Source organism: Epinephelus lanceolatus, chromosome 13 (assembly GCF_041903045.1).
Source record: "Epinephelus lanceolatus isolate andai-2023 chromosome 13, ASM4190304v1, whole genome shotgun sequence".
NCBI classification, from domain to species: domain Eukaryota; kingdom Metazoa; phylum Chordata; class Actinopteri; order Perciformes; family Serranidae; genus Epinephelus; species Epinephelus lanceolatus.
In genome coordinates this window covers 30,787,452-30,814,951 of record NC_135746.1, presented here as the reverse complement: position 1 = coordinate 30,814,951, position 27,500 = coordinate 30,787,452, and the positions used below count along the sequence as shown (strand labels likewise).

The window sequence follows — 27,500 nt, the reverse complement described above, 5'->3', positions numbered from 1 at the left end:
TTGAAACCGTCCGCAGGAATTTGTATTGTGCCAAGTGTAAATAAGACTTCATCTGCTTCAATTCAAACTTAAAGAAGTGCCGCCCCCAACACACACAGAAAGCATCATGCTGCGGGGCGTCAACCAGAATTCTACTGCACACTCCACTCCGCTAGTTGGCGGTAATGTGACTAGCTGGTTGCCAACCGTCAATTAGAACAAAGACGAGGAAGAAGACGCAGGAAGGGAAAGAAAACACACAACGCAGGACGACCACGACAACCAGACAACGACGGTACCAATGTGAGTTACTACTAATGTGCTACTACGGGAGCTGGGAAGTACAAAATAGGCTTTTCTCTGAAAAAGAAGTGCCGTTTGACGCGTGTTGTATGGTGCCAGTGTGTTTTGGCCTTAAGTTGTTGGAGCTCACAGAGAAGCATGAATTTCCCAAATGTCAACAATGCACTGTGTGGCATAATGCGTCAAATAAGAGGATTGGGTGATACCTGTTGAGAGACATTAACATCATACAGATTATTAAAATCTGTATAAAAATCTGTGTGCTTACGTGCAGAGACAAGGCATTACTCAAAATGTTGCTTTATAGCACTACTGATGGTTAAAAAATCCACAGGGGGGCTTTAAGTGACACAAGTCCATACCAAACACCTACAAAGCCAAACCAGATGGCTGAACTGTGTGTACATGACTGGAATGATGTAAAACAAACAGAGTTTTGATCTCAATGATTTTCTCTGCAGTAACTTGTTAGCATGACAGACTGAAAACAGGAAAAAAAAAATCATGGTTCTGTGCTTGAACACATCGCTGCTCGTCTGAGATTAAAAACCTATGTCATGATCACACCAGCTATAAGGAGTACATTTTCTCTCTCCTCATTTCCTCATTTTCTTTTTCTCCATCACTTCCTCTCCCTACTCATCTCCCCTTCGTCCTCACCTGCATTTCCTGTCTTACTTCCTCCCTCATCTGCCCCTCTTTCTGCCCAGATAACTTGTTTTCCACGGTTATTCTACGCTGCCTTACTCCTCCCTGCTCTGCTATTCCTTCATTTATTTTTACCTCCTCGGCTTTCCTTCCTCCTCTCCTCCTGTGTGAAGTGGTTGCTGTTTGTTTGAAGTCAGGGCTTATTGAGCTCAGGTCTAGAGAGAGCGCTGCTACGTCAATACTACACACACACACACACACACACACACACACACACACACACAGGCAAACACCTTCTTTGCGCTCTCCCTCCCTTCAATGCTGTCTTACACACAAGCACAGGGGAATGCACACACACACTGCTCAGTCATCAATTAAGAGTGTGTATAGATCTCTCCCTGCAGCAGCGGTGCTTGTTTGGTTTCTACATTGTTTTCTGTTCCAGCTCATACATCTCTGTCTATGACACACACACACACACACACACACACACACACAACCACCTAAACACATAGACAGACTTGCGTACCACTACACGATTGGCCTTTTTTACCCCCTCAAACTAAGGTTGTTTTCCTGAAACCTTTTTAAAAAGTCAGGAACTTTAACCCCAAGTGTCCGCAGGAGTGAAGTTTTAGTTTTGGTTTTGGGGACCTAAGAAGTTCTCGCTCCCCTTAAATCAACACTTCTGAGATATGACTGACTGATAGCTCAGGGTCTATCACAGTGAAGTCTGCAAAGAAGGATAACTTGAACATTAAATTTACACAGAGCTGTTTTGCTGAATTCCTGACTGGTCTACAAACAAGGGTAAACAAAGCACAGTGAACATATTATGTATTCACGTAACAGAAAAGTACCCAGGAAAAAAGATTCTCTGTAGGTCATAGTTAATTTGCAGTTTTCATTTCTGCATGTCTCCTTTCAAACATCAGTTCAAACAACACACAGTCGCATAACATTAAAACAAAAAGTACAATGACTCTGTGTTTTGAATTTCTTACCACTAACAGATCAAAATGTGACAACATGGTTTAATTTGTTCACAGCTCTTGAGAAGCTGTGCGAATGCAAAGATGATGCACTAATAACACCCGCACACTGAGTACGTTTTTCTTATTTCACATACTTAAAGCTGCTACAAGGAAATTTTAACTGGATATGCAAAAGTCTCTCATTTCTGCTGATGTCTGTGCGTGACCTAAAACAGCAAATGAGACCATCGGTGTGAAGATAAGCTATTTCTATATAGTGTATATCCATACCTTTAGAAAACTGTCTCCGGGTCCGACCCGGGTCCGACCCAGGTCGCTTCCAGGACGAAACGATTTACAGCACTCAGACAGCACATGTCATCTTACCTAGCTGCTTACATTTATAGTGACTCTTAAAAATAGTCGCTATTCCTCCTCCTCGACCCGACGTCCGCGGGGAGTTAAAATAGCAGCAATCATCGGGTAAAAGTTCTGTGAAAGCACTGGACTCACCAACAGTCAGCCACGTCTCAGTCACAGAGAAAATCCAATCCTCGGGAAGTCAGGAAATCCTTCAGGATAAACGTTTTGTTTGTTAGCGATCTAGCATTAACCAGCCCAATCCTGGCAGGAGCCGGCGGGTCCATGGCGTTAGCTGTCCGGGGAGCCACACACAGAGGCCGCAGGTTGCGCAGATTCACCTCGCACCAGCGGGGATGAGGAGAGCAGGGGCCACGGGGCTAGAACACCTCATCTGGGCCGACGTCAGGTACCAGCTAGGCGTCGACAGGGTCCAGCGAGTGCCGAGAAATAAAGAGGCGAGGCACCGCTCCATACTCAATCCAAGAAGCGCTAGAGCTCATGGGAAATGTAGGCTTCATTCCGGCAAAACACTACCGCTTTTGTCCACAGGGTTGCCAAAATCAACTCAAAATGAAAGTTCCCTGTAGGGGCTTTAATGTAGAGCTGAAATGATACACAGAACAGAAATAGTCCCTGAACAGAAAATCATCTGCAACTATTCTGATTTCTCATGTGTGATTTTTTTTTTTTTTTCAAACAAAAATACCAAAATAACGAGGCAGCCCTATTTCAATGTTAATCTTTCCACCTCTGCACATCTCCTATTCAGCATCCACTCATACAGCGCTGTCACAAAACAGGAAATTACAAAGACTGACAAGATGCCTCTTTGTTATTGTCTCACTGGTTGCACAAATTACGCTCCTTTTTAATTTGTTATTAGTCTGATTTTTCTAATCTTAACATGAAAATCAAAAACAAATGTGCTGTAGGAACTTTTAACTCCCAACAGTCCTGGGGATTATTAGGTGAAAAAAAAACTGTAATCTTCCTCCAAAGAGCACACAGATATATACACACATACTCATATCATATCTCATAGCACAGACACAGAACTCTCCACTGAACCTGAAATCTACCAGCAGTGCAATGAATCATGGGAGCACAGGGACATGAGAGGAATTGGTCTGACAGCAGTTGAGTGGTATGCAGTGTGTGTGTGTGTGTGTGTGTGTGTGTGTGTGTGTGTAGGTGTGTGTGTGTGTGTGTGTGTGTGTGTGTGTGTTTTCTATCTCTATATCTATAGGATTAGGTCAGGGGTTGAAAGCAGAAAACACTTGTCCTCCCCTTAAAAGCAAAGAGATGGTTTTTGCATTGACCCAACATGCATTACTGCCATACACACGTAGTGGAACCCAGTCACTGTGCATTTTGGTTAAATGAAAATATGTCCAAAAGGTTTGTTTCCCTCTAAATTTCACCTTAAATTTTGTACTCATACAGAGGAACACACATATTCATCCAGTTCGGACTCTGGCATACACACACACACAAAAACAGACATTTATCTTCATTTTTCACTATATGATACATGAGAAAGAGAGGAAGGACTCATACAATGTCCAAAATAATATTCAGTAACAGTGATGCAGCATTTTTTCTACCACATTACATTTTTTTTACTAATTGCATATCAATGTCCGACCCAGTAACCAAGGAGAAACTTAATCTATTGATATATTCCAAATACAATCTATCTCACTGTGATGTGTTACTATAACAAGTGCCATGCCAGCCACCAGGCTAATGGGTGCAGTAACTCTACGACATTACAACATATTCAACACGCTTATGAAACCAGCTGTGACAACATTGAAAATGCTGGTATTGTTTTCACCTGTGAGAGTGTGTATGAGTGTGTTTGTGTGCCATCATGGCAAAGGAGACACCTATTGTCACAGGAACTACCACAGAAGCCATTTTCAGTGTTTTGCCAGGTGTCTGTCTGTCAACTGATATTGTCACCACAATAGCATCACAACCTTGCAAGCTGTAGCCATAAAACTTTACAGGTGTGTACTTGAGATCAAAATGAAGCTTGGGTTCAAAGATGCGTGTCGTGGTCGAAGCAAGGGGGTTGAAAGCATGGAAAGGGCCACTGGCCCCCCAACTTAACACCCCTGGCCCAAATTCGTTTTACATCGTGGATCACTGTTGTTTTGCAACTGGAGTGATTCTATCAAAAGATCGTTTCTAAATTTCAGTAAGACTGTTTAGACCACGATAACAGCACTGAGATACCCCACCACTGAATCTGCCACATAACGTTAGCTACAGTAGCCGTATGGGTAGTCGACTCATTTAATAGTAAGTCAGCAAGTTAATGTTACCTTAGCTAACATTACTTGTGGCTATTTCATTATGAAATATCATAACTACTCTTGCTACCGTAGTTCATGTCACCCGTGTTACACACTGTTGGCCTCAGTTGCCCACCACCCTCATGTCTTTGTTTTTCATGTAAATAAAAACCCATTAATTTCTGCCGCTTCCTTTTTTTTTTTAAAGGAAAAGAAAGCACTGCCACAGTCACACCAACAGTTTGTGTTGTTTAAAGTAAAGGGAATCTAACAGTGAAGTTCAAACTGAATGCTCCACAGATATTGAGTGTCATCAATGAATATCTTTTCATCTGAAATGTCACAAGTCACAAGTTTATTAACTGGTGGCAAAAATTCTTCACCATTGCATCACCAAATATAATGTCAATAAATGTGAGTGAATGTAATGTGAATAAAACTTCATTCCATTTCCTCATCAAGATTTCTGCCTGAGTGGTAGTTTAACATGAAGACATCAAATCCCATGATGCCATGTCACTTCCCAGCATCATCAAAGTCTAGAAAGGAAATTAAACACCTAACACATCTAAACCTGCCTCCTTCTCTTAAACAACAGACATACAATCCAGCTAAAGTGCCGTTAAGCAATGGACTGAAGGTGTTGCAGCTCCAGGTAGTGGCTGCTCTGTAGCAGAGCCTGACCTCTGACCTCTGACCCCCCCAGTGGAGGCAGCAGGGCAGAGATGAGGCAGAGTTTCCCCACAAGGATCAAGAGAGGATCACATCGCATATTCATAGTAGAGCCAAGAGCCAAGGATAAAAGCATCCACCAAAAAGCATACAGAGAAAGAGGAGGAGAGTGGTGGAGAGAGGAGGCGATAAACAGGGAGAGAGAGAGAGAGAGAGAGAGAGAGGGAGAGAGAGAGAGACAACGTGTTTATAGGTGTTTACTTCTAAAAATTCTCCTTGAATTTAAAGTATTTTTCTTCGCAGCTCGGCAAGGCTTTCTGTCGCTGTTCAAATGAGCTCAGAACTGTAGAGAAAAACAACCAAGGCTGTTCGTCTTTGTGTGCGTGAGTGTGTGTGTGTGTGTGTGTGTGTGTGTGTGTGTGTGTGTGTGTGTGTGTGTGTGCATGCATATGTATGAGGCGACAGATGGGGTGTAATTTAAACGTTACCTTGTACAGATGCACATTTTACCCTTCACATACATAAGACGCCTCAGACTGAAAACTGATGCTAGAAATACAAACTCAAATACTTTCATAGTCACCATTTAAACACTGAAATGCTGTTATATACTACTGATACACTGCTACTCAGTACTGACAAACTATGAAAATACTGTTATCTATACTACTGAGACAATGTAGTACACCTTACTAAAATACAATAAACAACATTGAAGCTCTACTTATAAAATGTCAGTAGTCACAAGCCACAAAAGACTGATCACCATTATCAAATATTTATCATATATACTATTTCTACGTTACTGGATGTACTATTATTTTGTGTCGGGAAACAAATATGTGCAAAAATATTAACAATTCCATTTATTCTGGCAATATTATAAGCAGTATAATTAACTCTAATGTGAGCAGATATTAAAAAAATAATCACAAAAAGAAAATCCAAACAGCCTCTGCACTGTGCCTGATTTTTGGATACATTCAGTATCAATGATAGTAACTAAAGTATGGTTTATGTTGTAGGCGTGCTGACACGCAATAACTCCAATGACGACACATCTGGTGCCTGTTGGTTAAGATCAGGAAAGGATCTGTGATCATAGTTGAATGATAAAAAAAAATGATCCTGCAGCTTTGTGGCTGGAAAATAGAATTGTGTTATTTTTTTCTTCATGTTGTGGTGCAACAATGCAACTAGTTAATCACCGCCATCCTTAAAACAAACCAGTGTGGCTTTTAAAATTCAAACAAAACTCACGCTTTGACTTGCAGTTTTTGGTGCTTTGTAACCACAGTGTCTGCACGTACAAGGAGATGGAGAATGTGCTGGTATTGAAGACTGAGTACAAACACATACACCCTTCCCTCCATACTTCCGCCCGTTCTCTGTTCTGAATTAATATCACATTACATCCTGCATCGTCACGGTATATTGTAAGCGAATGTAATCAGTGTTTTCAAACTGTCAGGTTACATTTGCTTATGCACAATACTGTACACACGTTTCTGAAAAGCAGGATATTTCCCTGCCTCTCTATAAAATAAAACCACATTAACAATTCAGGTGCTGTTGCTGCCATAGAATATTACTGCTCTCCCTCTCCCTCTCTCTCTCTCTAATCCATACATATATCCCAGTGGACAGCAGACTGGGAAACTGTTTATCCAATCACTGCTGCTCAAAATTCCTCACCTGCTCCCACAAAGTCTACCTTCACTGGTGAATATGAATGTCTATGACTTGGTGTGTGTATGTGTGTTTGTGTGTGTTGTGGTGTGGTGCGGGATGCTTAGCAAACACTGCAGAGCAAGCAGTCTAGAAGCAGAGCAATAATTCACCCTCTGCAAAAGCCATGAATAAAAACAAACTTAAGAGAAGCGACAAAATACAAAATGTGCTCATTCTTCTCCTCTATTTCTCTCTGTCTCCTTCCCTCTCTCCTCCTCTCCCTCTCTCACACACACACACACACACACACACACACTTACACAAATTCTCTCACTTTCTCCTTCACCTTTCCTTGGCATCGAGCGTCCCTTCAAGAAAATCTATTTTCAGAATTTCAACCCAGGTAACTTACAGAAATGAAATAAATATCATGTCAAAACAGCATACACACACACATACACACACACACACACACACAAACACAGTGCACCACTATCAATAGACAAACAGGAGAAGTAATAAAAACTAATAACGACAGAGAAGTATGCCCTCTCTCTGAAAACACACAAACACACACACACACACACACACACACACTTAAGGCTGTAATCGCAACAACACACACAGAGCTTCATTATTAAATGTCCTGACTGCAGCTGTGTATGTGTGTGTTAGAGGTGTGTGCAGAGTTTAGAGCTTTCAATCTAATCCCTTTCTTTATTGGCCTCAACCAGTGGGGCCAGTCGGGGAATACACAATAGTGTGTGTGTGTGTGTGTGTGTGTGTGTGTCTTTGTTGCAGAGGAAGAATGAAAGATTTGAGTTTTCAGAGGGGAGTTGAGCAGGAGGAGGAGGAAGAAGAGGAGGAGGAGGTGGAGGAGGAAGAAGATAGGGGCAGCGCTCATTTAAATCCTCCTGGTAATATTGCTTTCTTCACTCTCTTGGCAAAGAGATTAACTGCTAATGGAGAGGATATGTCTGCTATTAGCCCCAACAACAACAACAGCAGCAGCAATGACAACACCGACAGTAAGGGAGTGCGACGGTGAAGATGACGACTGCAACGACAGCAATACACATACAGAGAGACAACACCATGTTTTCTGGGTATGACAACATGGACCAACATAAGTTTTATAAGGTGCAGCAATCAAATGAGCTTCAGTTCTGAGATCACAAAGGCAGAGGTGAAGACTCAAGTCAGACTTATGGTGCATTCTTTTTGTACTCGGAGGTCAGAAGTCGGAAGTGGGAATGATGTCACCTCCGAGGTGAGAACAGTTTTTGCGTTCTAGTTGACAACAGTGGACAAGTCGGAACAAAACAGGGATGTTACCGTTCTACCGTTGGGCTAGCCGTAGCCACTGTTAGCAATATCAGTTGCTAACAACGCTCTATGTGGCATTTTGCACTATACAGACAGCATAGCAACATGCCCACGCATAAAAATTTAACAGTACTATGAGTATGGCTGACCTAATGTAAAACAAATGAGATAGAATTGCTATAAACAGTACTTTAGCAGAGTGATGTATGTTACCGGCAGCCATCATGACTTCGTAAGTCGGGGTTGATGCGGTTGCTCTGAGTTTCCGAGTTGGAAGTCCGACCTCAGGGTGCATTCGAGTTTAAACTTCCGACTGGGAACTGGGAATTTCCGACCTCAGAGTACAAAATGAACACAGCATCACATAACAAAGATGAAGATTTGATTGAGGTAAAATCCACTTGACTCAAATTGTAGACTTACAAAGTATAAACTTCAGATCGGTGCATTACACATTTTGTATTGAAGCATCTCATTCATCCAGGTAAATGAACAACATGAACCTTCATGGATTCTGAGACTTAACTTGGCTTGTCGTGAGACTTTAAAGGAACAGTTCCAATAATCCCAGAAAGAGTTTTCTATGAGGTACATTAAGGTGAGCGAAAGCAAATCAATGTCTGATTAAAAAATGACAAAAGGTTCTTCCATGAATGGACACAAGTTAAAGTTAAAGTCAAGTCAAAGTCCCACTGATTGTCACACACCTGAGTGTGTGAAATTTGTTCTCCACATTTAACCCATCCTGAGGGAGCGGTGAGCAGCAGCAGTGCCGCGCTGGGGAATCATGTGGTGATCTAGACACTTGGAGCCAATGATGCACAGCCATTTTCAGAATGGTTTTAGACATTTTATGACCTTATCTGCTGGGGGTTTTTTTTGGATTTCATCAAATTCTGCCTTTAACTTTTTGGAGACTCTGCTCTCCTTATTGCCATTCGATAGAGGACCTTTTCTGAGACCATACAGAGCCTCGATAGGAAAATACTGTGTACAATTTATATTGTTTTGGGGTGAACTATTCCTTTTAGGCAAAAATAGTCACATCTAATTCAAGGTTTGACCTGGTAAAATACCAGTGCAACTAAGACAAGTACAGTAAGATGAAGACCAGGCAGGTAACGTCTCCTCATACAACAGTTCGTCGGATATCATACGAACTGCTATATGCGAAAATGTACGCACAGTAGTTGGTACGATATCCTACAAATTAGCTGCCCACGAATGACGTCACGTCCTTGACATTAAGTTTTGTAATTAGCATAAAATTACAAAGGCTAGGTTTAGGAAAAGAATCATGGTGTACCTTAAAATGACCCAAAGTTCACACTGTTCCGAATACCTATCCCCCTCGGGAAAGTCCCATGGGAAAGTCCTGTGTTTTGCAACCCATTCATCACCCCAACAAGACCACTCTGGACCGCTTCCTTCTTTAATCCGATCAGCGCATTGGTCACATGATCTCAGCCTTCCAAAATATGTGGAGCATAGAAATACCCTGAGGCAGGATTGCATAGTACATCTTAATTATTATACCTTTAAATGGAAAGACTTGGTCTTGGATATATACATTATAAATGTACGTGAAAATGTTCAAATGCTACATGGATTTTTTTTCAATATTTGTGCCAATCTGAGTTTTGGTACAGATAGCGAAACACAGAATCCAACCTGAGTCCTATTTAGTTTTAGCTGTCATGTCTATCTATTATAACATTATATGAGGGATTTAATCCAACATTTCAGGAGCACTCATTTTTCAAATCAATAACATGGCTAATCTGGCTGTTTATGACCTGTGCGATCTAAACACCTGTGTCCTTTCCCTGTAGTAATGTCACTATTTCTTCAAATATCAGCAAGGGAAAGTAAAATGTTCTAAGTTAGAAAGATGACCTAAGTCAACACATAACACAAACAACATCCAATGACTTTTTGTTATTTATGTTTTGTGGTATCTACATAGACCATTTCCTGGCACAGCAGATCAAAATGGGATAAAAAACTGACTTAACACACCTGAAAGGCTGCAACTGTGTAAGTTAGAGAATCATGAAGAGTTGTCCTCTCTTGTGTGTTTCACCTCAATACATAAACCCACCATACGGTTTGGTAGCAGTATTGATACTAGCTTGTGCTAACACAGGCAGTAACAGGAGAAGCTGGCTGTAACTGGCACTGAGCGGAGAAATGACACATGGAGCACAAATGACTGGTGACAACGAAAACAGCTTGTTCTCTGTCTGCTTTAAACCAGTTCATTTGCTCCCTGTCGTCTCACTCTTGTTGTTCTTGTTGTGTGTGTTGGCTTTTTCTCCCTCTACTTTTGTCTCTCTTTTCCTCCCCCCTCCACTATATTTCTATATTTTCCTCTTTTTTCGGTGTCTTTTATCATTTTTTCTTTCTCATTTTGGTTCTCATCTTGCATCACGCTCTCCAAGTCTTCATCTTTTCTATTCTCATCTTGTATTCACTTTGTCTCTTAGTTTTCTGTCCTCCCTTTCTGTCACTGCTGTTGTCTCTCATTTCTCTCCCTTTATTTGGCTCTCTCTCGCCATGTTTTTCCATCTTGCTCTCCGCTTTGTGCGCGTTCCCTCTCGTCTCTCAGTTTTTGACTTTCCTCTTTGGCTCCCTCCCTCTCCCTCTCCCCTCTCTCTCTCTCTCTGTTATCTTTCTCCCTCACTCTCTTTATCCTCACTTTACCCTCCGCTCTCTATAAACTAGATTGATGGCTTAATCCTACATGCATCAAGGTGAGAATTACAATTTTCGCACCAGCACGCACACACACACACACACACACACACACACACACACACACACACACACACACTGCAGACAATGACAGACTTATTCACACACTCACTCCCTTTAACTCCCACACACACACAGACACACACTATCCTTTCCTGTCTTTGACTATGGCGACATTCACAAAAGTAACCAGGTTACAGGCAGAAACAGGTTTAAGGGAGGAAATTGGAGAACATGTTTACTTGGCAATAACCAGATATCTTTGCTCCAAACTCCATTTTTTTTAACCATGACAGGCATATTGTAAATTTAACGGTACACACTGGCTACTAAAAGTACCTGTTCCCGCTTGGCTTCCAAGTGTTTGTTCCAACTTTGGTTCAAAGTTTAATAAATATGTATCAGCAATTTGGCTGTATTGAAACAGACCAAAGATTCAACCAAACCGATATGACAATCAAAAAACAATTTTCCTAAGTAACTCTGTCTCTGAATCGCACTGTATGGTACAGATCATAAATTTATCTGTATCATTTTTGCATCAGACTGTGGAGGAAACAGATAACACCATGATCAGTTTATGATCAGTGAAATATGACTCCTGCTACTCTGTGCTGCTGCTGTATGGAGCAGACACTCTCAGTTTATATAAATATATATATAACTGTATAATGTATATAATTGTAGCATCCTTTCTCTGACTAACTATTGATGAAAAAGAAAAAAGAAAAACAACGGAGGGGGCAATGGGAAATGGGAAAGTAATGTAACTGGTGTAGGCCAGAGCACTGTGCAACACTGACTACTGCAGCACGTCTGGAGCTGGCAGTTAGCTTGGTTAGCTTGCTAATGTCTCTGCTTCTCAAGCGTTCCTACAACAGTAGCCTGCAGTACATACAAGCAGTGTATGCGCACCGTCCTCCTCTAAAGGAGTGGTTTCAGTGTAAAACCACATCACACTAATTTCCCTGTTGTAATTAGAGAGAACAGTCACTATTCACATGTCCACAAGAGGTCACTTGTCAGGATAACACACAGGTTATTAAGCTTTTGAACAAACAACCAATGCTGTCATTTATTTGCCGAGGACAGTAGCTTAAACACAGCTACACTGCAGTGCAGTGCTCTGAAATAAAAGGGCTGATATTTTCTACTGTATGAATGTCTGATTGTTATATGCTGTTTATTTTTTAGTCTTATCTATTTCACTTTTACTTTATATCTTGGTACAAGTTTTAGATTAGTTTCAATTTTTTATTTTTTTTTTTTCCTTCAGGATGCACCGCTATGATTTTTCCTTCCATGCATCTGTGCTGCTGCTGCCGGAGCATTCCTTCCCCTGTCTGAGGTCATTATCACGCACATGCACTCTGCTAAAACCCTGTTAGACCTGTTTACTTGACTTCATTACTCAGATATCAGGTTTCTTCAGCGGCCACGTTAACCTGGTTTCTTTTTATCCTTAAACCAAATTAAGGAAGCCAGGTTTCTGAAAAAACTCGGCCACTGTAGAAAGTTGACAGTAAACTGATTTAAACACACGAGAACATGGTCTTTCTTGTGCCCAATCATCATATGAAAATGTTGGCATTCTATGTGTCTGCAAACGTTTCATATGCATCATATCAACGGTTTGAAAGTGACATAGTTCTGAATATATGTATACGAACCGACTGTCATCAGGAGGTCAGTGGGATGGTGGATGACCCGATATCTCGGCAATATGGCTTCCAAGCTGCAGACCACTGCAAACCACTGTTCAAGACCAACAAACGACGGAATTGGGGGTGTTTTTTTTTCTGTTTGTTTGCTTTTTAGAGAGATATTGGTGCCATGTTTAGTGGCAAAAGTGCCATGAGAAGCAAGTGTTTCGAGCCAAAATATGATCTTTTCCTAACCATAACCAAGTGATTTTTGCATCTTAACATAAGCACACATTAACCATAGCTTTGTTGATTCATAAAGTTTTAACATATACACCACATAATAAAATAAATAAATTAAATTAAATAAAATGTTACATATCCGGGGTTTGCAGAAATCTACAATGCCAACATTTACAATGGCGACTGGGTTGCTCCCTTTCTCTCTCTTTCAAACACACACACAAACTGTAGCATAAAGGCATGAATATATAAATATATATAAATAAAATACATAACGTAATTTCAATACATGTGCATTTGTGATTTGATGCTGTTGTGCTAATCTTCAACTGCTTTCAGTCTATGTCCTATGTTTGTGTTTACGTTTAATGTGTGTGTGTGTGTGTGTGTGTGTGTGTGTGTGTGTGTGTGCTTGTAAGGGACCCACACGCAGTACACTTGGATAATTTTGCAGTCAAAGATGCTTGATTATGCCGCATCCTCAACTTTAAAAAATCTCATTTATGCTGATTCTTGCTGTTTTTTCTGAATCGCCTGAATCATTTATAAAGGAGGTAGAGATGAGGAGGGGAAAAAATGCAAAACACACTTTCTTGTGCTTTTGTGAGAAACGTGCTTCTTAATGCTGCAACTGCACGGTGATTGCAAATTGCCCGTCTGTGTATAATATCAGAGCAACTGTTCATTTAGCTGAAAAGCCACAGAGGAGCAAAACAAGAAATCACCGGAGCCTGCGTCTAAAACTCTTCACTTACTTATCTGTCGTCTCCTCAGTGAACACTTCTCTACCATCACAACACTGAGCTCTACGCGTCTGGTAACCTTAGACCTGCAGGCTGCTTCTGCATAATGCTGCATTTACTTTTTACAAGCCTAAACAGGGACAAGAGCTGCAAATTAACTTCAGCTAGATGTATTATATTCTGCACATTGTACTTAACTGTAACATCTCTCTCTGCATCTCTCTCTGTCCCCTTTAAACAAATAAATTGTGAGAGACTGGGGCAGAAAGAGTTTTGGAAGTAAAGCATCAAGATATCTAAATTTTAAGACAGAAAATAGTTTCTTACGAACCTGAGAAAACTAAAATGAAACACATAAGCTCCAATTCTCAAGCTGTATGGAGGTGATGATCATTATTTTTAAAGGTATACTATTCAGGACTGTCTGCTACTGTTTGGAAAAATACTTGCCAGCAAAATGAAAGCCCAGATTCACTTGTTTGGCACTGCACCTCACTATATTTGCATTTTTTCTGTGTTGTGTCCCTTGGATGCCTGCTGCTTACGGTCTGGCACCTGGTCGCTACCTTACAGGTACACACCAGTAAACATCCCAAACACAGAACAAAAAAGTAAAGACAAAAAATCAGGCAGTGGGTTGAGTTTCTGCAGATAAATATACTGCCACATACTTCTAGTGGTTCATAAGAGATGATTATTTCTGCATGAGTCAATACGTTGTTTTTTTAGGAAAAATCCTGCATAGTTAATCTTTAATATTTACAAAGTGGTAAGACAATGCAGGATATAAATAATAGGTGCCAGGTATAAACTTCAGTTTGTTCCATTAGCAGGACAGATATACTCACAAAATGGGGTTTGTCACTTACTAATATACTGAGGAGAAAAGGAAGTACATTCATTATTAAGCTGGTACAATGTTTGGCATTTATCCAAAATTACAACTTGTAAACCTTCCAGAGTTTAACAGCGGTGCCATTCTATCAGCTGCTTGAATCAAACTTCCTGGTAATAAAATCCACCCTAACAAAATGACGAGGACCACATGAATGTTCTGTAGGCCTTTTTCAAGCCTTTTCAGAGTGGGGAAAGCACAAGCGTAATAATTTATCATTTAGGCGTGTCTGTTCCAGGATCCAGGTATTGATCATGTTGGCTCAGTCACTGACATGACTTACAGTGGCAACTTTAAAGCACAGGGCCATCTTTAATGTTATTGTTATCTCCTGTGTTTTTTTCTTCTACGATGAAAAAGGTCTACTTACTCCGGCAAAACAGTGGCTTCTGCTGCAGTAAGAAATGTATTTCCTCAGCCATTTCCGGATCCATTTGCTGCGCCTTATCTGTACTAAAAATACATGTTGAAAAAATTTCAGTAAGATTTTATTTGGCCCTTTGTAAGTAATCCAAGTCAGTAAAGTCCTAACGGCAACATTTCCTTGTCTTTACTTGGATTCCTGCCTTAGTTCTGTTGATTTTGGTGCACAACAGGCACAATATGAATCTGTATCATGAACACATTTCATACAGATCTAGCAACTCCTGCACCAAACAGCTGCAAGGATTTTTTTTTACTGTGAAGCGACTCAGGATGTGTTGAGATGCATTAAATTTGGCTTATCTCTGCAAACTACGGCTGTTCTGCAGAAGGTAACAGCCTCTATGAAATGTCAGGGCTCAAAAATAAAAATGGGCATGGGAGAGTGAAATAAATCAATTTTATTTCTTGTGTTTGACCGAACATTTTATTAATTAAATCACCCTTTCATGACATTTGTAATCTCTGGAAGCCCATAGTCATTTAAATTTAATTTGACCTTTAATATTGCTTTAAAAGGCTGGACTGCTGCCATTTAAGCTCTCCTGTCCAACACAAATTATCACAAAAAAATAAACCCTTAACAATTTCATTTTATCTTGAAAAATTCAGCTAATCTGGCAGGTGATTCTGATTTTACATTCCTCCAAATCGATGTACTCTGGCTGCCACAAGAGCAAAACTGGCAGGTGACTTTTGTGATTTATCAGCCACTGTAGCTGTTGAACCACAGTCGGGTTCATTTCCCCAGCGTGTTTCACAAATGAGGCCCTCTGTGCCAGAGGCCAGTCTAGTTAGCCAACCTGTGGGCCCTGCTGTACAGAGAGCCTCATATAAAACATTATTATTATTATTCCCTCCCTGGGAGCTGGTTATAGCCGCTCTGAAAACTCATTTCCCTCTCCTCTTGTCCATGTGAATACCTCCTGATAGGGAGAGGGACGGAGAAAGGAACAATAACTGCATTTCATATGACGGGGAAATGAATAATTTCAACTGCGTGTGTGCATGCAGTGTGTGTAAATGTGTGCATAAATGTGTGGTGTAGGGTATTGTGTGTGTGTGTGTGTGTGTGAGAGTGTGTGTGTGTGATTGGGCATTGTGATACACAAGGCAAGCACACAGATTGGAGCATCGATCTTGTTTCCTCGAGAAGTGAAAGAGAGAGAGAAACTGAGACAGAAACTAAAAAATGGAAAGAGAGATTCGGTTGCAAAGAAAGTTGCAATAAAGACACAGTCCATGAGTTCAGAAAGTCGTGCTTCGGAATACAGAATCGTATTTTGACAATTCACACTATAACTGTTTTTATGTATGATCTCCCTTAAAGTCCATTTTAGTCATATCCAACTGCACATTGTCACTGACACAGGCTGAAAATCATAGAGGGAAGGAAATGTATAAAAAAAATTTAAAAAAGGAGTGAGATATCAACATAAAACTCTGATTCCCTTTACCGCCCTGTCTCTCATGCACATGCACTATCTCCATAAAGATTGTGGTACACTGTTCACAGTCAAGTCTGATGCTGTAAGTTCATCAGCTCATGATGAAGTAATGGCGAAGGACTGCAAATATTAAGATAAACAGTATTAATGTAGCACTCATTAAGCTTTAGTTTACCAAACATCACACACACACAGACATCACCCGCTGATAAAAGACAGACTACAATAATTATGATCATGCTCAACAGGTAAACAATTCCTGTTATGCTCATTTTTTAGGTTCATGCTTGTATTTTGGGTTTCTAATAGAACATTGTTACATGCTTCATTGTTTAAAAAAAACAACATATTTTACACATGTATTCACTCCCTGAAACACTCCCTATTAGTGCCTGTTTCTTTAAGCCCCTCTCCTGAAAAAGCCCAGTCTACTCCCATTGGCCAGTGTATCCAGGTATCCAAAGTCCCCCTGTCCCACCTTACAGTGGGGCTTGCACACCTCACATGCGCTGAGGATAAGTAATTACCAATCACAGCACAGTAAGTTGGGACTATGTAGAACATGCTTGGGGAAAAAAATCTCTGGGGTCTCTGCACCATTATTGCAGCCACGGGAGTAACTATAACAGAATACAGCAGTGACTACTGTGAAAAAATCACCAACAAAAGCTTCTCCACCAAAATTTTGTCAACTGGACATGTTTCAGCAGGAATATTATCTGAGATCAGGGTAAAATTAACAACATCGGCAACCAAGATTAGCCTACATGTTTCCTGACGTTAGCATGTAGCTACATGTAGCAGTGTGGGCTATATAGCATATCCTAAAGATGACAATATGGATTGATGTTTTCTCTTTGCATCAATGACATTGAATCGTTGATCATTGATATATTTTTGACCAAATACCTTGATAACGATATTGTGACAATATTGTAGGGTTGCCTATTGGTGCTTTCACAAAATATTTACAAAATTACATTTTTGATAAATAATCATCAGTACTGAGGATATAATAACTAAGGAGGTAAAGGCAAATAAAAGAACAGCTAGAACAGTCTGGTAAGTACAGAAAATTACATCACCGTACTGTAATGCAGCCCTTAAAGCCAGAAAAATACACCATTTAAGATATTACTATATCCAAAATGTAAGACAATATCTATGCTTATATCATAATATCAGATAATATCAATATATTGCCCAGCCCTAGGCGCAGTAATACTGTTGTTATGTGGTCACAGTTGTTTGCGTATGGAGTATTTTATGATGACTTTGAACGCAGCTCAACCAATCATACTCAAGGACCAGAGCTATCTGTTTTATAAATAAGAATCTTAGACATTGACATGAAATAGTGCGGAAGTCAGCCTAATATGAGTAAAAACATAAACATAAAATAAAATATAGTTCAGTGATATGCTGGTGTATAGCCGTGATAAAATGAATAACCAAATATAGTCAGGATAAAATAAATAAATACATATGTACAGGTATAAACAGGTCGTAGTAGTAGTAATTACAGTGTGAGTAACTATGGTGTATCGTATTGTAATTCTGATATAGACAGCAATGCTTATGGATCACAAGGTCATGTTCAATAGAAATATTTCTTATGAAGTACCTCACAAACATCTATTTGGGACAAAGGGAAGTTTTTCCACCAGCCTCAAAACTTCAAATGACCTTAAAATGATTCTTTCTGGGTGGATTATAAGCAACATTTTGCTGATTTGACAGGTTTTAAAGGTTACAGGCAGTCTGAGGGGCAGTTAGTTCTATAGCACACAAACCAACAAAACACAACAAACTAACAGTCAGTCTGTGTGTGACTGCAGTCAGCCACAATGTCAGGTGTTAATGAAGCACTAGAGTCGACAATCTGCTGAGACACACAGGCGGTTTTGATGGCAATGCTCTCATCACTTAAAAGGCAAACTCTTGTATAAAATAACTATAATGTCTTAAATTGTGTGATATCTAATATTTTCTGGTCTCCACCGTACAGCACATCCTGCTTGAATGCTTATCAAACACCTGCCCACCTGCCCTGGGACGTTTCACATCCATCTTTAACAAAAAGAGAAAAAGAGAGAGAGTGAGAGAGCCACGCGTACAGAGCGGCAGAGTGTCCTTCAGTATTCAACGAACCAACAGATTGTTTCCTCTCATGTTTGGACTTCTGAAGGCAGAAACTCCATAAAGATCCCCTGCCAACCTGCCTGAGGACACGGGCACACTCCAACCACACTGCTTCAAAGGCTCTCCAAAGGCTCTCTCAGGGTGTGTGAGTGTGCGCGTGTGTTTGTGTGTGTCACTGTGTGCGTGATCTCCCCTCTGTGCAAGAAATACCAATTTTTCTTGTGTGCACATGCAGATGAGGGTGTGATCCTGCATATAAGTGTTTCTGTGTGCGCGTGTGCGTGTGTGTGTGCGTGTGTGCACAAACAGGAGAACCGTTCCTTGTACAGGAAGTAGTCGTGCTAGGTAAACAGGAGTGCAGGCTAATCCTGTGAGAAATGGGAACTCTGCATTAGCATTTGAATAGCGCACAGTGCCACAAGTACTGCTGACAAAACTAACACACATCCTCAGTCATGGCTTAGACTCGCACACAAATACACTGCAAATATTCAGAGCTGGATGAGAAGATTTTTCATAGCAGTCAGAGACATGTAGCTTATATGTACACAGGATTCTTCAGAGAAAAAAAAAACCTATTTGCCGTTTGTTTTTGGCGTGGTTTTTCCACAGGAGGTTTCACATTAACACACCTCTGCACACTTTCACCTGCAAGCTGTCCAACAAAACCACAGGCTACATTTACATGCACATTAATAATATGATTATACTGTAATTAGGCCAATAATGAGGGTAAGAGCCCATGTAAACAACATCTGATTATGTGAAATTATGCATCATCATAGGAACATGCTGGTGTCTGGATGAAAACGTTGCTTTACCAAATTTTATTATCTGTGCTACCGTGCAATTATGATCGAGTTTTCCCAAACCTCAAGGATGAGATCCAAAAAGTGACTAGTTTTAACCTTTTCCAGAAGACCTTTAGAAACTCGGGAGTTTTAAATGCATTTTGGCTGCCTGAACATCAATTTGGGGTTTTGGGTCATAATTCCTGCCATCCAAAAGTTCCTGCTTCAGAATAACCTGATGCATGCGTTGTTTTTAGGTTTATATATTGTTGTCCTTGTTTTAAAGTATTTTATGTGTTCTTATGAAATGTGCTCTGCTTTGTGTTTTAGTTTTAATGTATTTCATGTGTCTTTTGTAGCTGTCACTACAACTGCCCAGGGAACTGCATTTGAAAATTGGCAAAATGGATAAACTGGCACATTTACAGAAATGTCTTTAATTGTGCGCTGTCCCTGTGACTTTCAGCTGTGTAAATAAAAATAAAAGGTGGATTTCACAATGAGCTATCAGGGTGAAGTTTGCCATGCTGAATGTCACTGGTCAAGCACAAGTTGGAAAAAAAACTTGTGTGCAGCATTCGGCAAGCACTGGTTACAAATTCTTAATATTATTCAGCAGACTTCTTAACTAGCAAAAAGTTGTAAAGAATAATGTGATGACTTTGTTGTTGTCTAGGTGCATACAAAGAACAGTGTCTCAAACAAAGCTTTTCAGTCCTTTATGGTTTTAGTTTAACAAATCTGAATGTTCCTTCAGATGTGCTGAAAACAGAACAGAAACAGGAATGCACAGCAGGGACTTTGTAGTTCCTGGGGCTCAATCATTCATAGTATTATTTGGTAAACAAGAGACAGGTGAGCCAGGACCTATCAGGGTGATGTCTCAATGACAAGTTAAACACACAATGGAGACTGCTTGTATAAAGCATATGTCCAAGGTGCAAACAAGTGCTTTCACTAGTTGGGTTTCCATCCATAATGTCGTGCAAATTTTGACCGAATTTTCAGAAAATCAGCAAAAGAAAATGCAAATTTATGTGCTTCTCCATCTACTACTATTATGCAAAATTAGGAGTTGGTTCATCAAGATAAGCAGTCGGTGGCGCTAATTCCCCAATTTGAATCTCTGACTTTCAAGCGAAAGCCCTAGCTTGCAGTGCCTATTCACTGACAACGCGCCATTATTTATTCCCTGTATCAGTTTTCATTGCATTAAGTCGCATTTACCTTTTATCGATTTACCGTTTTTTTTAAAATGCCCCAAAGCGTAAAAGTTTTTTTTGGGATATTTCAAGGGGGGTGGGGGGGACATCTTTTATTCACAAATTGAAAATGTGCATAAAAACAGCAGGATGGAAACAGACACACTTATGTTAGTGTTAGAACTTAAGTAGGTTACATTGGTTGTATTGCTTTCTTTGGGGGAGATAAAACAACCCAAAGGTTGGCATTGTGCAGGTGAGGAGTAGGATAAACAAACCAGACACTGACTTGGACAGCAGATATTGCTCTGCTTATACTTGGGTGTCTGTGAGGGTCCATGCAGACTGTTGACGTGAAGGTACATGACGACACATGTGTGAGCACGTCTGCGTATGCATGCACCCTCACACACAGATGGGCAGATGACGATTTTAGAATTTAAATACTGACACATAAAGTGTATTTCTCCCTTAAGGGAACAGCTAGCAGAGTGCAAATGAAGAAGAACTTCAGGTTTTTACATTTACAGTGTTTTATCCAACCGGCAGTCTCTGAGGCATGAAAATTAAAGCCATGGAAGTGCCAAAAACTGCAGTTCTTTGACTGGGCACTTGAGGTTGGCTCCAGAAGCAAGTCAGCCCCATAGACCTGCTTGATAAAATGTCTAACTTTACATCAGAAATAAAAATGTGACAAAACCTGGTACAAAAAACAGTCTTGCTCTCTACAAGCTGTCTGCTGATTGTGTCCGCAGCTTCTCAGTCAGATCCACCCCTTGTCCCTCCGCAGCACCAGCCTCTCGTCCATGTGTATGTTCACTCTTGGCTCCAAAACAACAAGATGGCAACCACCGAAATGCCGAACTCAAAGATTCAAACAGGAGTCCACGAACCAATGGGTGATCTCACAGTAGCTACATCATTATCTTTACAGTCTATGGTTATATCCCTTTAAATTAAAGATATAAGACTAAGCACCCTTCTTGTTGTTAAGTTCAGCTCGGCACACACACCTTTCATGTTTTTTTTAGAGAAACTTGCTGTTTTGGTTCAAATGTTTCTCTAATTAGAGCTAACTCATGTTTGAATAATGTACCACTGCACCAGAAGGGCCCAATTTAGGTTTCTTTTTTTATGATGGGAACAGACTGTGTGCATGGTAATGATGATACAAGGCGGTCTCTACCTGCTGACAGATCCTACAGTTTTACACTGGGTGTGAAAACCGTAGGATTAAGTTGGCATGTCTGTATCTGGCAAGGGTATTAGGCGAGGTGTTTTACAGCATGTGTGTCCTGACTTGAAAATGATTCTCTCTCTCTCTCTCTCTCTCTCACTCACTCACTCACTCACTCACTCACTCACTCTCACACACACACACACACACACATACACACACACACTGACTGTCCTGCTGAATGAACAGAGATTCTCTCATATTAGCTTGTAGGCTTAAATCTCACAGAACAAGTCCGCACTAGACAAGACAGTGTTTTTTTCTTCTTCTCTTTCCTCTTTTCCTCCTGATCGGCTAAGTGGTTGCAGCTGTTTCTACCCCTTCTACTCAAGTACTTTAATTACATTTCAGATTTCATATTTGAGGCATTTATCTGGTCAACTTACAACGAGAGCAACAGCCGATTAAGCTTCAATGCCTGATTTATGCAGCATTTGAAAAGCACCTCCTACTCGTACAAAATTAAGTCGAGCCTCAAATTGAAGACAAACAGTGGTTCCTCTTAAAGAACTGTTGACGTCTTAAGAGCTTTGTTGATGCATAATTATTACACTTTGCTGACTGGATTCTCTGTTTTTCACAAATACTGACTTTTGCTTATTACTATAAACTTTTGTGCTGATTCAACTAGTGGATGAGATAGATGTTAAGTCATGAGATCACTAATTCAGAGAGGGGTTCCGCCTCTGGGCACAATGAATATCTGTATCAAATTTCACAGTGATCCATCTGATAGTTGTTGAGATACTTCAGTATGGGCCAGAGGCGTGACCAACAGACTGACATTGCCATCTCTAGAAAATTTGACCTCACTACACTGGCATCACAACTTGGCATTTGAGTCCAACTTTCTGATTCAGTATTCACACTTGTTTCAGGGCCAAGCTCAGCTCTATTTAATAACTGGCTGCCAAGACAGGCCTCTGTTCAAGAGTTGGCTGCATGTTTCGGAGCAGTGTAGTGGCAGAATGTCGCTGGTCTGCTCGGTTTTGATCCTTTTAAAATAAGTGTAGCTGTAAAACCTCTGAAATGTGATACATCACACATGAACTCAAACTGTTAGGAAGACACACACATGCTTTTGACTGTAGGCGATCTAACAGTAATGTGTGTTTAAGCTGTTTACTCAGACTCCTCTAAAAGCTTTCATTCAGCCTGCATTTACATTTCAGCCGTTTAACTGACGCTCATATCCAAAATGACTCACATTTGAAAGAACACCAGAGTAAGCTTCCCGTATTACAAGCAACCATGAACAAGGAGCTCAGGGAGGTCAGAGGTCACAATATGCTGCTGATCAATACAACAAATAATCCTGTATATTAGGAAAGTACAAGGAACACAGAAAGCTGAGTGGAGAACTATCAGATTTTCTATGTAAGATTTATGTATTTCTGTTGTCTCTACATAAATACTTGTCACTGTGACACAGACTGCTGAGTCTCAGTGTGTGGCGGGGGAGCTGAATATGCAGCAGCCCTCTCACTCACTCACACACACACACACACACACACAGATGGGCTTTCCATCGAAAAAAAATCTTCTGTCTGGACTCCTTTGAAATATACAGTGAATCTATGCCATTATTAAAGTAGAATAAACTGGGTGGATTGTACCTATAATGTAAAGTGACTCACAAATAAAGCAGTAAATTCTGATAATGGTACAAGTAAGTTTCATTATTCAAATAGGTAGCAGCAGAGCACACTGCTTATCTTCAAGGCTGAGACCTCATACACTGTTTACCATTCTTTCATAATAATTATTTATAGTACTTATGCTATATTTCATGTCCTCTCATCTCACAATCTTTCTACAGAAAAGCATTTCTCAAAACTGTGGGCTGTTCCAGGATTTCTACAGTGTGTGTGTGTGTGTGTGTGTGTGTGTGTGTGTGTGTGTGTGCCGGTAGTTCAATAAAACAAGGTAAGAGAGGCATGATCAATACAATTTATCCCACCAGCCACAGTTAACATGCTGCAGGTCTTTTGCATAACAGACATCCTGCAGTGCACACTGGGTGCAGACACCAAGCCAGGTTGAAAATGAACCCAATTATCTTCAAAAAGGAGCCACAGCAATCTGATCACGATTTTATACTGTGATAGAAGCCCCTGTAGTGGCTGTATGAGCATATTATGGAGATGGCACTTAGAGTATATTCAAAAAGAAATAAAAAGTTGAGTATTGAATCTATCACAATCTATAGAGACACTGCAGACAGGAATATTGTAGGATTAAATATGAATATCCTGTAGGTAAATGCCCACTGATACGAAGATAAAACTGGAGAGAATGAAATATTTAAGTAACGATATTGCAGATTTTCTTTAGTTTTTCCACTGGGAGCGGACAGAAGAAACACGACAGAGAGGGACTTTATCCAACGTAAGTTCTTAGGGTTCGACACTTATGGTGTCTGAATTTAACATTTGCATTTCACAAGGAAATGTATTTTATACACCTCTGCATCACTTACATACTAAGTTGTCACCTTCAAGCATGAAAAAGTCTCCAAATATGAATATCTGCTATCTAAACTACTCATCAGTGCCAACTACAACAATTAAACAAACATAGTGCATTCACTGCTCTGACATTAAACTTTGCATAACTAGTTACATTTTACTGCCAATGTGCTTTTACTCAGTTTCAAATATGGGAGTTTTACTTGTAACTGAGCACAGTTATTTTTTGTTGTTGTATAGTTCCATTCACTAAAGACCTCAAATACTTTATCCAGCACTGACAATCAAACTATCCCTGAGGTTTGAAAGAAAACTACAGAGACATCACAGCCAAGCTAGAAGTCTTTACAGGGATGTAAACGCCATAAAACAACCACTAATGCCACTATAAACTCATCACTGATGCACTTCAGGATATTATGGCTTTACTACAAGAGATAATAGCCTGCAGTGACTGCTGTTTACTCAACACACACGGGGACATCGCTGCATCTTTTCTTTCGGACACACACTCAGTGTCTGTCGCGTACACACAAAGTAGGAGAGGTGGTACTTCACCTGGTTGTACGCTGTCTCTCCGCCTCCCGCTACTCCTCCTCCTCCTCCGCCCCCTGCTCCTGCTCCGGTACCGAGCTCCGGCAGCTTCCTCCGGCTCAGCACCAGCAGGTAAACCAGCGCCCCCAGCCACACCAGCACCGCCACGGCCACCGCCAGCCTCCGACAGAGACGCTTCATTTTCCGGTCAGGAGGAGCCGGCGGCGCCCGCAGCCCGGCTGCTGTCAGAATCCCATTTTTAGAGAAACGAGCAAACAAATAAAACAACCAGACTCAACCGGACAACCCTTACTAACTAACACACACATACAAGTCTGTCCGGTCCCGCTGACGGTAAAACACTGACTACACAGCGCGCGCTCTCTCTTTTTCACTCTCCCTCTCCAACTCACAGAGGCTCGAGCGCTTCTCTGACACGCCTGACAACCGTGCGCGCGTGCATGCGTGCACGTGTGTGTATGTGTGTGTGTGTCTCTGTGACACACAGTGTGTTTCGCTGAGGGAGTCCTGGACCCTCCTGAATGTTTGAATGGGAGAGCATGGAGCTCCACCTGCCGACACACACAACTACTCCAGTAAAGTAGAATAGAACAGAAGAGCCAGAGAGGAAGACAGAAAAGCACAGACAGAGAATAAAAGAATACAAAAGCACATCAACAGAAAATTCATCTGCAACAAATCTCTCTTTTCTTTAGTAAAGACACCAATAATTCACTCATCTTTGGGTATCAGTCCACAAGGAAGGGAATGCTTCCTAACACAACCCCCAAACAGCCATGACATAACAATAAATTTCCAAACAAGGGTTGTTGTGGGAATTTAGATAAAGATAATTAACTTTAAATACAGAGGGTACAGAAGATACAGAGAGAGATACAGAGAGAACAGAAGAGTGAAAATGAGGAAGAATGCACGCTACAAATATAGCTCAATATAGCATTGACATAATACCAGATTAACCTTGCTCCATAGTTTTTGTTTATGTGTTATTTTATTATTACTGCAATGTTACAGCATCGAACCAAACCCTTGTCTTGTGTGTCTTTATGCCCATGGATACTGGGTAAAACCAACCCATTATTGCCAGTATTACCCATTGATTTTTAGTGTGTAGGCCAAGAGAAAAAGGACGATGACAAAGAGGACAAATGCAAAAAAAAAAATGTGCCAAGAAGAAAAATGAGAGAGAGGAGAGAAGGCAGGAGAAAAGAGGAAGAGAGAGGAACTGAGATTATACAAAAAAACGTTAAGAAGAGGGGTGTGGGGGGAAGAGGAGGAGAGAGGAAGGGGACAGATTTCTTTTTCTGTTGCAGTCACATGAACCGACAAGTTGACAAGAAGTTCTCGCACATTTTATCTCAATAAATTATCAAATGCACCACTGGTTCCATCTTTTTGTTATTAATTAAATACTTGGAACAAAAATAAAAATGATCCCTCTTATGAAAGAAGTGAACTGGAGGAGAATCATATTTATTGTCTTAGTGCGCCATCTAGTGTTTGAGAAGAGCATCAGTCCTTTCTCCATCTGTCTCCAGTGAACAGTGAGTGGAGTCATCTTAACCACTTTACTTTATTTGAGTATTTCCATTTTATGATACTTTATTTTATGTCACTATATTCCACAGTTGAAATATTGGTACTGAAGTTTTTGTTTTACTACACTACATTTATTTGACAACAATAGTTTAGAGTCTTTATCAATTCTGATTAATATTACATATAATATATAATATAAAGCTAATATTCAACAATAATTAACTAATAAATAATGACATATTATTATAGATTAAGCTATCTGACAGTATATAAATTAGATCAAATTTGTTTCACCTTTACCAGCTGCAACATTATTATGAGTTATGCTAATATATTAATGCATTATTAATTATATTCCAATAATATGATGCATTATTCTGAAATTAGCAATTCTGCATAGGTAGTTTTACTTTTGTTACTTCAAGTATATTTTGATAACAGAGTATTTCCCATTGTTTCTACTCTGTGGTTTTACTACTTTTATTCAAGTAAAATATACATGTACTTCTTCCACCTTTGCTAGCCATCCACATGTTGTATCTTTTACTACAGTGCGGTACTTCCACTTTCAGTTAAGTAAAAGATGTGAATACTTATTCCACCACTAATGACATTGAAATAAATATGTCTCAAACACTATTACAAAACTCCACATCTCCACAGCACATGGCAAAAAGTAACTCCCGCTCAAATATATACACACCAGTGTACATGCTGCAATGTCAGGCTCAAGAAGATCTACTTACAGAAAAAATGCAAAATGTGTCTCAATATTTTAATAGAGTAGTAGTTTTAGAAACAACTCCGACATCAGTTTTACAAATGGAGAGTTCAAACTGCATTGTTGTAGGTGCAATCTGAAAGCCAAAGGCAGCAATTACAAACACTGAAGTGGATGAAAACTGAGTTTAATTAATACAGAACCTCCAGCACTCGTTCAGATTAAAGGTGAGTCACTTGTGTTTGCGGACAACTTTACCCGTTAATATTAATCAGACTGTAATATACATTTACATCACCCTCCTTGTAAATCCAAGTTAGAGATACCAGAAATTTTTGATGCTGACAGTATCTGCCACTTGGTAAAAATGAACTACAGAACTGTCAACAAACCAGTGGAGAAAGGCTGCTGTTGCTGACAGTTACATTAAAATAAAATCTAATATTAACTCCTATTCAAG

General features: G+C 40.2%; 1 protein-coding gene across 2 annotated transcripts in view; it reads right to left on the bottom strand.

Annotated features, from left to right (window-relative positions):
• galnt14 (UDP-N-acetyl-alpha-D-galactosamine:polypeptide N-acetylgalactosaminyltransferase 14 (GalNAc-T14)) overlaps positions 1-25,213 on the bottom strand; it is a 202,816-nt gene extending 177,603 nt beyond the window's left edge. For both annotated transcript variants that reach the window (XM_033648965.2, XM_033648966.2), the window contains exon 1: positions 24,784-25,213. In XM_033648965.2, coding sequence (XP_033504856.2) covers positions 24,784-24,960 — 177 coding nt within the window. In that variant the 5' untranslated portion in view covers positions 24,961-25,213. The remainder of the gene's footprint in view (positions 1-24,783) is intronic.
• Positions 25,214-27,500: the final 2,287 nt, after the last annotated feature.